At 34.5% G+C, this 15,991-nt stretch overlaps 2 protein-coding genes across 2 annotated transcripts; one reads left to right on the forward strand and one right to left on the reverse strand.

Moving 5' to 3' along the window:
- Positions 1-1,313: 1,313 nt before the first annotated feature.
- LOC121240837 lies at positions 1,314-3,162 on the forward strand. The gene has a single exon (XM_041138364.1). It carries the CDS (start codon positions 1,824-1,826, stop codon positions 2,241-2,243), a length of 420 nt encoding a protein of 139 aa, XP_040994298.1. The 5' UTR covers positions 1,314-1,823; the 3' UTR covers positions 2,244-3,162.
- Positions 3,163-8,355: 5,193 nt separating this feature from the next.
- Positions 8,356-12,038, reverse strand: LOC121241518 (peroxisomal membrane protein PMP22-like). Its single transcript, XM_041139314.1, has 7 exons — positions 11,784-12,038; positions 11,515-11,613; positions 11,084-11,185; positions 10,850-10,925; positions 10,106-10,176; positions 9,936-10,021; positions 8,356-8,556 (listed from the first exon to the last, which is right to left on the reverse strand). Exons 1-7 carry the CDS (start codon positions 11,853-11,855, stop codon positions 8,505-8,507), a joined length of 558 nt encoding a protein of 185 aa, XP_040995248.1. The 5' UTR covers positions 11,856-12,038; the 3' UTR covers positions 8,356-8,504.
- Positions 12,039-15,991: the final 3,953 nt, after the last annotated feature.

Raw genomic sequence — 15,991 nt, forward strand, 5'->3', positions numbered from 1 at the left:
TTGAGGTATTGCTTTTTTGAGATCGGACCGGACTAAAACCGATAGAATTACTTATATATAAATTTTTTAAATGAATAAAGATGTTTTGCCGCCTGAGGGTTACCGCCATTCTTGACCGCTTGAGAAAGAAATTTTATTTTTTATTTTTACTTAATGATTACGGATGTAATTTTAAATGTATTAGTGTATTTTTTTTATTTTTTAAAAATATTTAAATATAATAAAAAATGTGAATAAAAAAAAATTGCAAATCACCTGTCGGTAACAATGAGCCACTACTCTTTTTTAAATATATTATATATTATTTTATATAATAATTGTATAAGTTAATTATGTAATTTTCATCTAATCTATCACCATTGATCATATAAAATATAAAATAATATATGCTATCAATTTACTAAAATATCATATGATAATATATGTTATTATATATAAATACATACTTTACTATTTACACTAGTAATTATGTATTTTTTTTAATATACCTAAATTGCAAGTAAATATGAATAGTTTATGGATAAATTATTTAATATTCATTAACTATATATAAAATGTTAAAGTTTAATATAGACCATTATGAATAGTAAAGTACTAAGTTAGTAACTATTAACATCATAAATATAATTATAATTAATTATTTTTTTAACGAGTTAGTTACATAATCCACGTTAAAGACTCACTTACTTTTGAATTTAGTAATTTAATTAATTTTTTGTATTACTTCATCTAACAAAGAAAAAAAAGGTGAAAAAAATATTTTTGATTCGTATGGACTTAACCAGGCAGATAGCTAACAATATAGTCCTTAAGAATAATCATTCTAATAAAAAAAAGATAGATCGAAATTTTTGATGTGTGATGGATCGGACCAGACCAGACCGGACTAAATATGGTTAAAATACAATCTTAGATAAACAAAACCAATTCAAAACGTGTTTGTATCGCTTTGAGACTTTCATTTTGATAAGTTGTGCCGCCTAGTAAAAAAATAATGTGCTAAGATTAAAAAAAAAAAAGAAATTATCTATATCCCGCCTGCATATTTAAAACTCTTTAATAAACTTGCATAAGTAATAATTATTATAAAGCTGCGAGAACTTAAATATCTTAATGGAAAAAAACATAGTTTATTCATTTCTTAATTTAAAAAAAGAAATGCAAGTTTTTTTTAAAAAAAAAAAAAAGTACAGGTTAGTTTGGTTATTCCGCATGACCGGATGGCATTGAAGGTAAATAAATAAAGAAAACGGGGTAAATTGATGATGACTTTCCACTTTAAACTTTAAAGTATAAGAACCACGCCGATAGCGTTACTTCATTCTCCCCCACCCCTTCCCCTCTCTCTCCCTCTGCCTCTCTCTCGCTCTCTCACTTTCTAATTCCTCTCACGCACAAACACGCTGACGTTCCCTCCACCGACACCGGGCTTGGCGGCACAGTATCTCCCGCCACCATCCGTACACGCAGATCCGACCCGCTCCTCTTTGCTTTGGCCATCGGCTCTTTGGATCCGATTTATATCCCCACCCTCCCCAGCCCCCACTTTCTTTCTCTCCTTTCCTTTTTTTTGCTTTTCTTTTTCTTGTAAATCTTTTATTTCTCTTTTCGGTCGTTTTGCCTTTTCTTTTTTCTTTAAAATCCTAGGGTTCTTTTCGACATTTTCTTGGTGCTTTTACCCATACCTCTCGATTCGACGCATTTAAGCAGTTAGCCTTTCGAAACATAAGCAGCTTGACGATTTTGTCACCTTGAAAGCAGCTTTACGTTTTTACCCCCCTAAAATTTTCGAGTTGTGACGTGGCATCATTTAAAAGGTTGGGATGAGTGGTACCCACTCCCGTCCGATTTTGACGCCTGGGGCCTCCAGAAAGCGCAAGGAGAGAGAAGCACCACCGTACTCATTTTTTAAACCGTCGGCTACACTGTCTTCGGCTCCAACATCAGCTGCTAAGCCAGGTGATGGGCTCTCTTCAAATCGGCTCTTAGCCGGGTACATGGCTTACGAGTTTCTGACTAATGGTACCCTGTTCGGCCGGAAATTCGAACCGGTACGAGCCGAGGCGGTGCCGCTAGCAAGTTCGTCTGCCGAGTCGAAGAGGTGGAAGCCGGAAGTGGAGGCGGCCAACGTGAAGAAGGTGCACCAAAGTTACAATGAGGTGGCGAGCATACTGAAGACGGATGGGGCCCACATCACCGGGATTGTCAACCCTATGCAACTGGCTCGGTGGGTTCAGATGTGACCCCAACAAAGCCCAGGTTCTTATGTGGCGTCCCTTGATTGGTCCACGTACGTCAAACGAGGTCGAGCGCTCATGCGCGCGATAACCTACTTGTTGATTGTATTTCGGAGAAGACAGTGAGGGTGTCGGAGCACCCCGTAATAATATGGAAACCAAAACAGAATGAAATTAGGAAGGCTCATTTCTCATCTCTTTCTTTCTAGAATGTTCCTCCCGGGAATGATGTTGAAATTAGACTTCTCTCTGCCTCCTTGTGTGTTGTTGTATTTGTTTTTGGTTCGTAGTGAGCTCCATGTGGGACTTTGGGTGGAAAACCATGAGAAATCCTTTAATATCTTGATCTTGTTCATTCATCGCAGTTGATTTATGTATATATTCATGTATTTACGTTATGCATGTATTATGAATGACATACTGTTGGATACATGATTCATATATAACTTGTTGTATAGATGGCCGAGCTTGAAGAGTCGGTGAAAGCTCGCAGCTGACTATTGAAGAAGCGGCAGCTTCCGATGCCCGCGCGCATATATGAATGGGAATGCATGCATCCATGGATGGATTTGTCCTCGATAGTTGGTGATCTTCATACATGTATGCGTGCTTGTGACTTGTGTGTGCAGGTGTGATGTGAAAATGATGATAAAGGTACGTACGAACTCCTTGGAATTTCAAGACGGGTGGCCATGGCGTCAGATGAGGACCTTGTACGCTTGTGATCTCTCTCCTCTGGGGCTGGAGGTAATTTTCTTACCGGCCGGGTAGATGGTTACCGAGACTTCTCTACCAAGAAAGCCGTCTTTTTTAGGAATCAAGGACGTGATATATGGCTGATGTCCCCGATATTTTTTCGTGTGACATTAATTAATGGGTTTTTCAATCCATTATATTAACACAATTCAGATTTTAGTTTTCTTCACCAGGTTCTATTTCCTTTTGTTGTCCACTTTCCCGTGGTAACATCCCGTCCCCACTTCACAATAACAAAGACAAAAGCTAAGCCTGAGTTGGTTGGTTTTAGTACTGGTAATTAACTCTGTTTTCATGGCAGCCACCTGGGTCGCTCGAGGATTGAGACGAAGGCTTTTCAGTGTTTGGTCGAGGTCATACGAACGAGGATAAGGAAGAGTCGTAATCATATGCCCCCACCATCTTTATCCAACCCTTTATTTCATTTCATTTATATTTTATTATCTCCGATCATACAAGGCGTTGTTCCTTTTTTTTAGTGAAATAATTTTTAAAAGTCTCAAATAGTCAAATTTCCTACAGATCCTTATAAAAAAATGAATCACACCTTAGAGCATTTACATATCTTTCCCTATAAAATTCTTTAAATTTTAATTCAAATACACAATTCCATAAATTTGATCCTAAATTTTATTAATCTTTCAAAAACTTCCTACATCTCAATTCTTATAAATTCTCTATTATATTAAAATATTATTTCTCTATTCATTCTCTATTATTTTTTTCTCTTACTTCCATTTGCAATCTTAACTACTATATCTTTTATCTTTTTCCTAAGTTAATCAATATTAACTTCTACATAAATTTAATTATTGAACACGAAGCTGATTTTTTAGCATGAGAATAGTGACAAAATTTTTACGATTTTAAAAATAATTAATATTTACCTACTCAAATGATATTTTATTTATAACCAATAAATAAATGACAAGAATTGCAAAAGTATAAATAATAATAACGGTATTGTATTTGTAACAAATAAATATCACCATACAAGTACTACTATTGCCCATTCACACTAGCCTCAAAACTCAAATTGCATGTGTCGTGAATGAAATAATGTTATAATTATATACATTGAAAATGCCCGTACACCAAATCCAAAAGTTTATTACATGTCAACATAAGATTGTTAAGAATTTTTTAAAATAAATTACCAAAACAAATAACCACAACATCGTAATTACAATAATCAAACTCGTTTTCACTAGTTTTCTCTTTCGCCTCTCTAAATTAGTTTCTACTCAATGTCTAAAGGTTTGGATGTCCATTGAGGCTTGTATCTTGTGAAACTCGATTTTTAATCGATGAATTGTCTTTTGACCATATGCTTGTATTTCAAGATCACACTAACAAAAAAACCCGCAAGCTTGCCCAGTTGACAAATATTGAAATTTGTAAATGAGAGGGTACTACAATAATTCATAAAAATCAGGCCATTAATAATTTGCAAAATTATCTCATAGTTTACACAACCGAAAAATCGGCGCCCCTTATTATTCTCAGTATGAGCAGTTCGTTGAGATGCTTTAATACCACAATAACATATTGAGTATACATATTGCAGATAGTTTGCTGAGTGTGAGATATTGCTAGTGCTACTACTTGACCCAGACATTGGATAGTGTTATCTTTTGTTTTGCTTCAAGTTTGTAGACAAACAGTGAACATTTTTATTTTCGACACTCAACTTTCTCTTGCAAAGTCCTCCAACATACCCAAACCATTAACTCAACTGTGTGATCATCACAACTAAGGGATACACAACTAAAATTATACCAAACAAGAAAAATAGAGAACGTGATTTTGCTAACCGGCTCAAGAACTAAATGGTAACATATAGGAAAATTGACACCCTTTAATGACTGCAACAATCGGTTGCCAGCCACTATTTGTTAGCCGTCTGGGTTACCATGCCATGGAGGTATGTACTAAATTTTCTATGTCCCCACGATGTTTTCTCATCATCACAGCCGAGGGGGTTAATCTAACAAAGAAAACTGAGCTACATTACTTCTTTAGCACAACATAACACCAATAAATTTAATTTACAAAATTCAACAAAGAACCAAAGCAAATCTAAACAGCATGCAAAATCAGCAAAAATCATCATGCTAAATAGGAGTATTCGCATCTAGTGCCGCATATCGAATGTGTGTTCCATGGGGTTTAAAATGATTTTTTCTATTTACAGCATTCATAAGCCAGAAGCCCAACCTCGAATGGCTACAAAACTTTAAACCCCGATTGCCTTTTGTGAAAACTATAACAAAATGCAAAATGACCATCTGAGTTAGGATTACCCTGCCATATCGATCGGGCCCCATTAACACTTGTGAATTAACCCCCTCCCGAACACAAATTACAACCATCATCACAACCTTACAGTAGACATGTAGCCCAATTATTGATCAGTACCAAACGCTGTAAAGGACCCAACAGAGGTGAAATTCATAATGAAAATAAAGATAAAGGTGATAAAGGACATAAAAATCAACATAAAACATGCTCTTTGGAGATTTAAATTATAAAACATGCTCACTAGACTGGCTGCCAACTTTCTTATCAGTGAAATAGCAAATTCAATGCAAAAATAGTTTTGGCAATAGCACTACACATGCAAAAACAACACACCAATAACACAAACAGTGCAAAAATTGCACCCCTAGTTGCAATTTCAGTGCAAAAACAACAAACTAGTACCAATTTATGTGCAAAAATAGCATCATTGAATACCAATTTTAGTGCACAAACGGCACACCAACAGTGAAAAACAACATCGTGGAATAACATTAGACATGCAAAAATAGTTTTGGCAATAGCATCGCACATGCAAAAACAGTACAACAATAGCACAAACAATGCAAAAACAACACCTTCAAAACCAATTTCAATGCAAATATAGCACTGAAAACCCAACCAGATTAGTGCACAAAAATCTCAATCTCAAAAAAAGCTAGGGTTTTGAGTTGGCAATAACAAATAAGAAAGAACAAAGAAAGCTACGAACTAATGTTTTTGTCAATTTTTAATTAAAAATCAAACTCACATATTAATTCATTGATGGGAGTATTTGTAAAAAGCTATGGTTTTTTTTCAAGAAAGTAAGAACATATCAGTGCACTAAAAAGACAAGATCACAACAAAAGCAAATCCCAATCTTTAAGCAGATGCTTGTAAATTGCAAGAAAAATCTGAAAACAACATAAGCAAGAACAAATCTGTGTACCAAATAGACAAAATCACAGCAATAGCAAATCCTAATCCAACAACACATGCTTGTAAATTCTTGAAAAAATCCAAAAACAGCACAAGCAAGAACATATTAGTATACCAAATGGACAAAATCACAATAATAGCAAATCCTAATCCAACAACACATGCTTATAAATTCCTCAAAAAATCCAAAAACATCACAAGCAAGAACAGATCAGTGCACCAAATAGACCAAATCACAACAATAGCAAATTCCAATCCAACAACACATGCTTATAAAAAGCTAGGGTTTTTTTTTTCCGAGCAAGCAATTTACAGATCAGTGCACCAAATAGCCCTAAATTAGTGCATAGCAAATCCCAATCTCTGATCACATGTATGTAAACTGCAAGAAAAATCTAAAAACAGCACAAACAAAAACAAATTAGAGCACCAAATCACCAAAATCACAACAATAGCAAATCCCAATCCCACAGCAGAGGCTCATAAAAAGTTAGGGTTTTTTTTTTAGCAAGCAATTCAATACATCAAATAACCCCAAATGAGTGCATAGCAAATCCCAATCTCTGAGTACATGTATGTAACTTGCAAGAAAAACTCAAAAAAAAAAAAAACACAAGCAAGAACAGATCTCACTACAAAGCATACATATGGGTAAGCAATTTTAGTGTTGGATTTGCGCGAGAGAAAATGACGGAATCCTGCCATGGAGGATCCCAAAAATGAAATGCGATAGAGAAGCTCGGTGGCCAGCCATGGAGAATCCCGATTCTCACAAAGTCTAGTCATGGAGGAAGTCGAACAGATCAATTTGTGTGAGAGAGAAGGGATGAATCTAGCCACAAAGGACAAGAGCACCAAACGGTCGAAGAGAAGGAGACGCGGGACCAACGACGAGAAAAACACGAAATCAGATTTGAGGATGTACAATAGATTCCCAAATATGGAGAAATTGCTGTAGTATTCGAATAGTTGATCTCCATTTTAGGGACTCGACTGGAAGAGGATTTGGGATAAAAATCCTAAACTTTCTCCAAAAATATAAGAAAAAACATGCTTTGCCGCACTAAATGCGAATACTTTAAAAGTGTAAAAATAACTTTAGTCCTTTATTCATGCTCCTTTCTTAAGTCACTTTAAAAGTGTAAAAACAACTTTGGTCCTTTATTCATGCTCCTTTCTTAAGTCACTTTAAAAGTATCCCATTTCTTGTTTTTATATGAATACTCCAAGAATTGAAAAACCAAAAAGAAAGTCCCACCAAACAACTCGAACGCAATAGCTGGCAGCTAGCTTGAGACCTTTATTTAGACTCTTATATAATACGAGGACTCTGCTAAATTTGATTAAAGGTTTGAGATTTTGGTTAAAATCAGAATTATTGGAGATATTAATTCACATTAAATTATCCATTTCAAAATCAAAATAATAATATAATATTATATATTTTAATAATATATATTTTATATTTTACTAATTCACTCTATATATTAATTAATAATTTAACTTTTACTTAAAATTATTATTTTTTAACTATTTTTTTCCTCAACACAATTATCTAACAAACACATTTTGCCAACTTGGAGAATATTTTTATCATAAAATATTATTTTAAAGATGAACAATAACTATCCAAATTTAGAGAATTGTTTATTTTACTGTAGCTAAAAGTAGAATATTAGAGTTTTGACTACTCCAATGCAGGCTCCTTTAATAAAAGTTAACCGAAATTTGACTAGACACTGACATTTGGTTAACTCAAGTTTGGATGCATCACCCAATAGATCTTAGGCCTCGTTTGAATTTAAAACCTACCTCAATTCATCTCAACTCATCTCATCGTTATAACTTTCTCAGATTATTACACAAAATATAATAAATAATTCAATTTTTATTTTACTATTTACAAACCATTTAAACTCATTAATATCTTATGTTTTTTATATATACATAACAGCACGCACGAGAAGTTTACGTCGAACTATTAGCACGACGCATGCGGTTCACGGCGCGCCACGTAGATTTTGTTTAATTGTGAATTTACTTGGCTATTTTTTTTTTTTTTTTTTTTGATCCTGATTGTCAATTGCAGGTTTTGTTTTGTGGGATTATTAGGGGTTGGCAATGATTGTAAATCTTCAAACGATAAACAACCCAACGATGCGCTGGTTATTTCTTTGCTATAATACCCAACCACCCAAGCCTAAATACCAATCAAGCACAACAAGTGGGAACTTCAATAATACCACACGACAGGCGAAATCTACAAACCAAACATAAGAAAATTTCTTCATTCTATGCCTTCTTAATTGCAACAGATCTGGCTTTCAGATTCAGAAAGATCGCCCTGAAGTTAACAAGCAGAAAAGGGAGCAGAAAAGGGACTGAGTCAGTGCTAACTACTAAATATTCCACAGACATTATTAACTACATTCGGTAATACGAGCATACTTGTACGATGTTATTTGCATGTATATATGCGTATACATACTATATTACTACCAACTTAATCAATGCATGATAATTACTGCAATATTTTTTCTTTTTCCTAATGATGAAGAAGACCAGAAGCCACGCGCTTGGTCGTTCCCAACAGTGATATCGTATTCAAACATTTGCATCACATTTTTTGTCATTCCAGCAGGAATCCGAAGGAAACAGCAGAATTTCAAATGTTTGCCATATGACAACCACTTGGTATTCCCTCGAGTTTTAATGGGCATGAATTGCACGAACAGACTCACTACTTGGAAGTCCCAATGTACACCTGAGCGGTTGCTGCAGACAGATGACACCTAAAAGGTATTGCTGAGTCAACTCCACCAGTCGTTGTCAAGCCCTTCTGGGATAGTCTCTACTTTGACCAAGTAAAAAATCAAAGGGTGGAGAAGGTAAAGATTGGGAGGATCATGAACAAGCTAAGCTCAGGGCAGGTCTTGGTTCCGTGAGAATTAGGGAGAAATTAACCAAATGTGGCGAGGGCCTGTGCACCCCAAGACTAGTCAAGACTTTGTTCACAGACACCCGGTGCTAATTAAAAAAAAAAAAAAAAAATTAAATGTGAAGTGGAATGATGTGGTCGGCCTTGAGAATTCCAAACAGGCACTGCAAGAGGCTGTCATGCTGCCTATTAAGTTTTAAATAGCAACTATTCCAAGGCTTTTGAGGCAGAGGGAGACTCGGCTTTCTTCCAAATAGGTGGGCAAAAAGAAAAACTAGTCTCGAATATCCTCCAAATGGCTCATGATGATGCTCCTTATGATTTAGATCTGGCCATAGGCGTTCCTTATGAATTGAAGAATTTTTTATAAATCCTTCAATTCCAGATCTTCCCCCAGTACAAGGAATATGTGCTCGTTCAGAGCAGTAAATTCTAGCAATAATGCTCTGGCTCTTCTAATTAGGAAATTGTAGCATTTATCAAGCATTATTTACATAAATGACCATGTACAACATGGTTGTTGTAAGCAGGCTTCCTTCAAGCTTTCTTAAAAACTTTCTAATACATGCAATTAACCTATCAGGTTCTTTCTTCATTCCATTCTGGAACTCATCAAGTCCAGAATTAAGATGCCTCTAAAGCTATGTGTGTTGTGCCAATCTCTTGGCACTTTTGAAGTTCAAGGGTATATACTAATTGTTTACATGACTGTTCATTCTTGCACACAGGTTTAAGATGGAAAATACTTAATAAAAGCAGGTGAAATTAAAAGATTACGACCATACCAGCATGAGGCAACAAAGCTGTGGAATATAACACGGAATTGAAACGGCATGTACTGGTAATTCACCCAACCAACTATAGGCCAAAACTGCAAGCCACCAATGTCAGAGCTTTAGTGTTTCCAATTTAACAAGTAGGCTTGCATATCAAACAATAATAATACTCATCATACCTTCCAGGCTGTTAACTGAACAGAGGGGTAGTCCTTTCTAACTTTATTCTTGACTAAACCCCACCGTCTTCCTGCAATATGAGACTATAGGATTACATTCGTCTTTAAGTTTAAGAAGGTGTTTCTCAACACGGAATTCTGATGGAAAAAAGCATTAATTCTTCATGCAGTGTTATTCTGTGAACTGGCCAAGGATAAAATTCCAAAAAAAAAAAAAAAAACATTCAAGGTGAATCTTATTACCCAGTCATTGAGTGGCTGCTCTTATTAGAGTGTAAGTTTTTGCCCCCCATCAGTGCTGAGTAAGGCTTTTAGGGGGTCTTTCATAATGAAAGATTGACAGTTTGAGCATTGGCATGATCACCCCCCCCCCCCCCCCCCCCCCCCCCCCCCCCCCCCCCCCCCCCCCCCCCCCCCCCCCCCCCCCCCCCCCCCCACCAAAAAAAAAAAGGGAAAAAAAACCCAAATCCGACTAAGCCACATACACAGAGAACATATTTATATTCAATCACAACTATGCTTTGGAAGCATAAATATGTATCTTTTCCATTTTTCTTCTTTTACGCAGTCCATGATAACACAAGCAAGAACATCATTTCCACATCTTGCAATATTATATACTTCATGAACTGACAAATATTTAATCCATCGTATGTAAAGGCAGTAAAGCTCAATTGATAAGACAGAAGTAAACATTAGGAACTAAGCAAGCCGTAGCGGAAATTACTTCATCAATGCACATACCTTCTACTACCAAACCATAATAGATCATAAAGAAAAGGTTGTTCCACGGAGAGGAAGTTAACTGTTCCAATAACACCTAATAATAGAACGCCATCCATCAATACTTAATCACATATTTGCAAATAGGCTAGAGCCGAACAAAAGGCCCATTTAAATGAGTTCAAAATCGCTTGAATCAAGTACAAGAATATAAATTAATCGGCTAACAAAGAATATGAACGTAGAACATAGTACCTTCTTCACAACAGTTTTGTTGCCCTTCTTCCCTTTGAAAATTATATCCATCAACTTGTGGAGGAAATGCCCGAAAGGCCCAGCATATGCAAACCCATAGAGCTGGCAAAACAATTTAAGTTTTCAATTAGCAGAGACAAGTACAACAACTGGCTAACAATTTATGGAAAAAGACTACGAATTCAAGAAACTCCATATTTATAGACTCTTCTATAGTTTGTATGATCGAAAGCCAAGGCCTTAACTGGGCCTAAATGACTGATACAGCCATTTGAATGGTCACCTGATTTTATCAATTCATGGAAAAGAAAACAACATAAAAACAGGAATAAAATTCGTTTTTTTCTCGTTCAGCAGATTGAGGTTACGAGTTTGATCCATTCCACATGAAAGTAAACAAATTAAAGAATGTACAAACAAAGTTTGCGTACCATGACAAGAAGTAATCTTTTCAGTTGAAGCTTCTTGATCCCAGAAATCTTTTGGGCGACTGTATCACTACACCCAGCTAAAAATCCAGCTGTAATTGCCTAGCAACCCAAAAAGTTTAAGCAAAAAACAACCATGAAGTATCATCTTTAACCGAAATAAATAAAAAAAGGCACAAATGAATGTTGAACAACAGGTAAAAATATAGAAAAAGATGTTACAGAGCGTGGTGTAGTTAAACGAATGGTATTCAATCAAGAATGAAAGGAACCTTGGTTCTAAGAGGGTGAAGCTGAAGCTGCAGGAGATATTTCCTCCAAGCCTCGTTGACAATGTCAGACATGGTGCGTGATCAACGTCTCAACCCAACCCTTCACTCTGTCACTCTGTGTCTCACAGGATATACGGGTTAATAGATTGAAACAGAGATCGAGCAAGAGAATGCGAGCATTGATTGAGCATAGAAATGGAAATGGGATTTGTTGTTGAAAATTTGAAAGACCGACTGGGGTTGGGTGAAGTCATAAAGTCGCAAAGTCGTACTAAAAAAAAGGTTGCAAAGACGAAGACCTCGACACGAGAGACAGACAGAGACAGTGAAGGTGGGGGGATTCGAAGGAGTTGGTATTTTGTAGGCTTCGGAATCAATGATTTTTGGACTTGGGCTTTTGGGTGGGGTTGAGGCCCTGAGGTGGGTTTAATGCCCAGACTGGAGAAATTGAGAAGGATAATTTTTTCAATATAAAGAATTTTAGATTGAGTTACATTGTCTATTTAAAATTTAAATTAGGTCAACCCTGTATTTCATTGTTCTTTTGGATAGGGAATAGCTAATTTGATAGGGTTAGTTTATTTATTTATTATTATGCAATATCTACACCGTCATTCTAATATAATTGCATATTGTAATATATATCTTTCGTAAATATATATATATATATATTTTTAAATGGTTATTATATAAATGACCGATAGAAATAACCATTTAAAAATATGCCATGTATATATATGATTTGGAATTAAAAGGCGTAGAATGAAGAGTAATAGCCCTCTTATTATAATATTCACGCCTACAATAAAATCTTAAAAATAGATAGAAGCTCTTAATTAGTTTTCTATATATTGTTATATCGTCCTATAATATATGTTACCATGCATGAAAGCCGTTGAATTCTTAATTTTAAGGTTATAAATCTCTAATAATTTTTAATAATTATGAGGTGGTTTTTATATAACATGCATGGTACTCGATGATCCGATCCCATTGTCTTAATTTGTATCATTAAAAATTATTAATGTATATACATATTTTTATAAAAATATAATGAAATTACGTACATTAATATGCAGTACTACGTACCATAAAGATACGACCTCATGATCATCTCTATCTTGAAACTGTCTAATTATATATTGTTCGGCTTTAACACATTGTAATTATAATTCTTTTAAGTGTTTCGAGAAGTTTTGGAAATGTCGCTTCTAATTATATATATATATATATATATATATATATATATGTAAACATCCGGATTTGTAGTTATGAAAGTGTTTTTAGTTAGAATTTCTCTTTTAAATTTTGCTTTTCAAACAAATCATATTCACGAGAATTTAGATTTCTCGTAATTCGAGGATCTAGAGTAAAATGAAACATATAAAAAAAAAATGATTTTAGGTATTAAATTGAACTTTAAGGAATCCATATATATTTTGGAGAGAAAATTTTCAAAAAATAGAGACAGCGTCACGTCACATGAACAGTGTTAGATCTCATAATACAAGCCCAAAGTCAATTATAAAAAAAAAAAAAAGAGTCAAAGAGCATAGTTATGGCAATATTAATGAATTGCGTCAAATTTCAATATCATGATTCCCAAGCTGTCCGTACACTTGTCACACCAAAAATAGAAGATTGATTATACAGTCGTAGACAAAGCAGATTAATAAAGATATCATGTAGATCGTAACTGTAATTAGTCTAAACTGCTATTTTATTTTGTACGAATTTTCAATCCATATACGTTTTGTTAATCTGAAAATCTGCGACGGCGATACTTCCTGTCTCCAGATCATGATCACCAAATCACACAAAAAGCAAAGAAGCAAATGGCCGGACGTCGGACGAATTGATCGATAATCTTCCATGGAAATAGGAGCTAGGCCGAGGCCAGGAGGAGCTCGCTCGATCATTATGATCTAAACATGAACATACCTTTTGGTGGCCCACTCGAACCTAATATTGCGCATTAAAATTTAAAATAATTAATTAAAATACAACTTAATTATTAACATTAATAAGTAATAAATTTATAATAATCTGGAGGCCAGGAGGAGGAGTAGTGTTTGGTTAGTCAAATATATATATAACCTTTGGAGGGGTCCAAGCCTCTGTGTTTGAGTTCAGCATACTCCTGACAAAGAGCACATGGTTCACAGCAGTAGTGTACACAGCAATCGCAACATGGTTCATCCGGTAATCCGTATTTCGATCGTAGTTTCTTTCTGTTCAGGCAGGACAGGATCCAATGGAATTGCACCGTCATCAAGAGCACATACACGCAACCTTGCCCGCAACATGCTGATCATCATGCATGTGAAACATACATAAGAGTTCTGTTATATGTAGTTATTTTTACGTATTATTTATGTATTTTATTAATTTGATTGATGAAAATAATTATTTTATAATATAAAAAATAATACAATTAATCACATTAATAGAATGTACAGAATACACAAAAGACTGTACATAGAATTTTTATATATATAAATGTCATATAATATGGCACAAGCCAGATTGAGATCAAGCCACAAACAATATTAATTAGAAAATTATAAATTACTTATCCTTAATTTTCTCGATGGATCAAATATTCGAGGGAACTAATTATTTTCAAGTTGTATATAATAGATTTTTGGGTTAATTACATTTTATTCTTTCGAACTTTTATTCAATTCATAATGTACATTTGAAACTAATAATTACATCAAAGTGGACCCTTAAACTTTCAAAACTTTTCAATCTCCCCATTCAGTTTACCAGCAGCATCAAATCTAACGGAAATTCACTGCAAAGATGTAATTTTTATCTAATTTATTATTATTAACTATATAAAATATAAAATAATATATGCTATCAATTAATAATAAATCATTAATCATTAAAAAAATTATTAATAATTTATATATGGTTAATGAATATCAAATAATTTCATTAACCATATAAAAAATTATTTTATACCTAAGTTGTAAACAAGTATGAATAATCTATGTATATAATGAAATTATTTGATATTCATTAACCATATATAAATTAATAATTTTTTTTAATGATTAATGATTTATTATTAATTGATAGTATATATTATTTTATATTTTATATGGTCAATGATAATAAATTAGATGAAAACTACATCTTTGCAGTGAATGCTATGCACATGAGCAGCATGTGAAGTGAATTTTCGTTAGATTTAACGTTGTTGGTAGACGGAAGGAGGAGATTGAGAAGTTTTAAAAATTCGAGGTCCACTTTAATGCAATTATTAGTTTCGGAAGTACATTGTGAATTAAGTGAAAGCTTGAGGAGGTAAAATGTAATTAATCCTATTTTTTTATATATATCTTAATGGAAAATTTGATGGAGTGCCTGATGATCATCATGTTTATACTCACAGGTTTTTCCGCCATCCAGAGTCTCTGCGATTTGGCCATAGGTGATGCACGGGAGACAGCATGTTATCAAACCTGCACCAGTACACGTACAGTACGTAATTGGACCAATATTTGAACCATTTGTACGGGAAAGAACGTACGTGCTGCGTGCATGCTTAATTAGGCGATTATATGACAACTTAATTCTTGTTGGAGCAAGATATATAGGAAATTAATATATATATATATATTATATAATACGATATTGCATTCTAAAAGTAGTAAATATATAATATGCATGCATGTCTCATGATCGAGATCCAAGAGAGCAAACTTACATGTAATTTTGTTCACTCCACAGTCACAAAGGCCAGTTGACCATTTGGGGTTAAGAGCACGACGGAAAAAGTCCATCTTCAGTACTGATTAATGCCAATTAATGGATCGATCGGGAAGTTTCAAGATAATGCATGCATGCATGTGGGATATATATATGCGATATAGTACTTGAGCTAGTTGGCATGCATGGGGTTCTTGATCTATTATTTATACCTCCCGGCCGGCCTCCTCCAATTAACATTATTTAAGTGCATATATACAGTACTTAGATCGAATTTTGTTTGGGAAACTCCGCCTGATGATTAAATATTTAGGATAATGTTACATTTCAATACGTACTGATCAAAAACTATGAATTACTACATCTCGTGGAGCCGGCCTAGCTAGTCTGCTAGCTGGTAATGTCACCTTGAAGTTCTATTTTTGGTGACGATCGATCGAGCAGCTTAATTTTGCGCAAAGGTTCATAGAAATGAAGACAATAAAAAT

The sequence above is a fragment of the Juglans microcarpa x Juglans regia genome, chromosome 1D (genome assembly GCF_004785595.1).
Source record: "Juglans microcarpa x Juglans regia isolate MS1-56 chromosome 1D, Jm3101_v1.0, whole genome shotgun sequence".
Lineage (NCBI taxonomy): Eukaryota > Viridiplantae > Streptophyta > Magnoliopsida > Fagales > Juglandaceae > Juglans > Juglans microcarpa x Juglans regia.

Excerpts from the sequence above, each read along its gene's own strand:
- LOC121240837 (XM_041138364.1), top strand. The coding sequence starts at position 1,824 with ATGAGTGGTACCCACTCCCGTCCGATTTTGACGCCTGGGGCCTCCAGA.
- LOC121241518 (XM_041139314.1), bottom strand. The coding sequence starts at position 11,855 with ATGTCTGACATTGTCAACGAGGCTTGGAGGAAATATCTCCTGCAGCTT. Across the intron at positions 11,186-11,514 it reads AAAGATTACTTCTTGTCATG|CTCTATGGGTTTGCATATGC; the intron begins GTACGCAAACTT and ends TTGTTTTGCCAG. Across the intron at positions 10,177-10,849 it reads TTATGGTTTGGTAGTAGAAG|GAAGACGGTGGGGTTTAGTC; the intron begins GTATGTGCATTG and ends CTCATATTGCAG.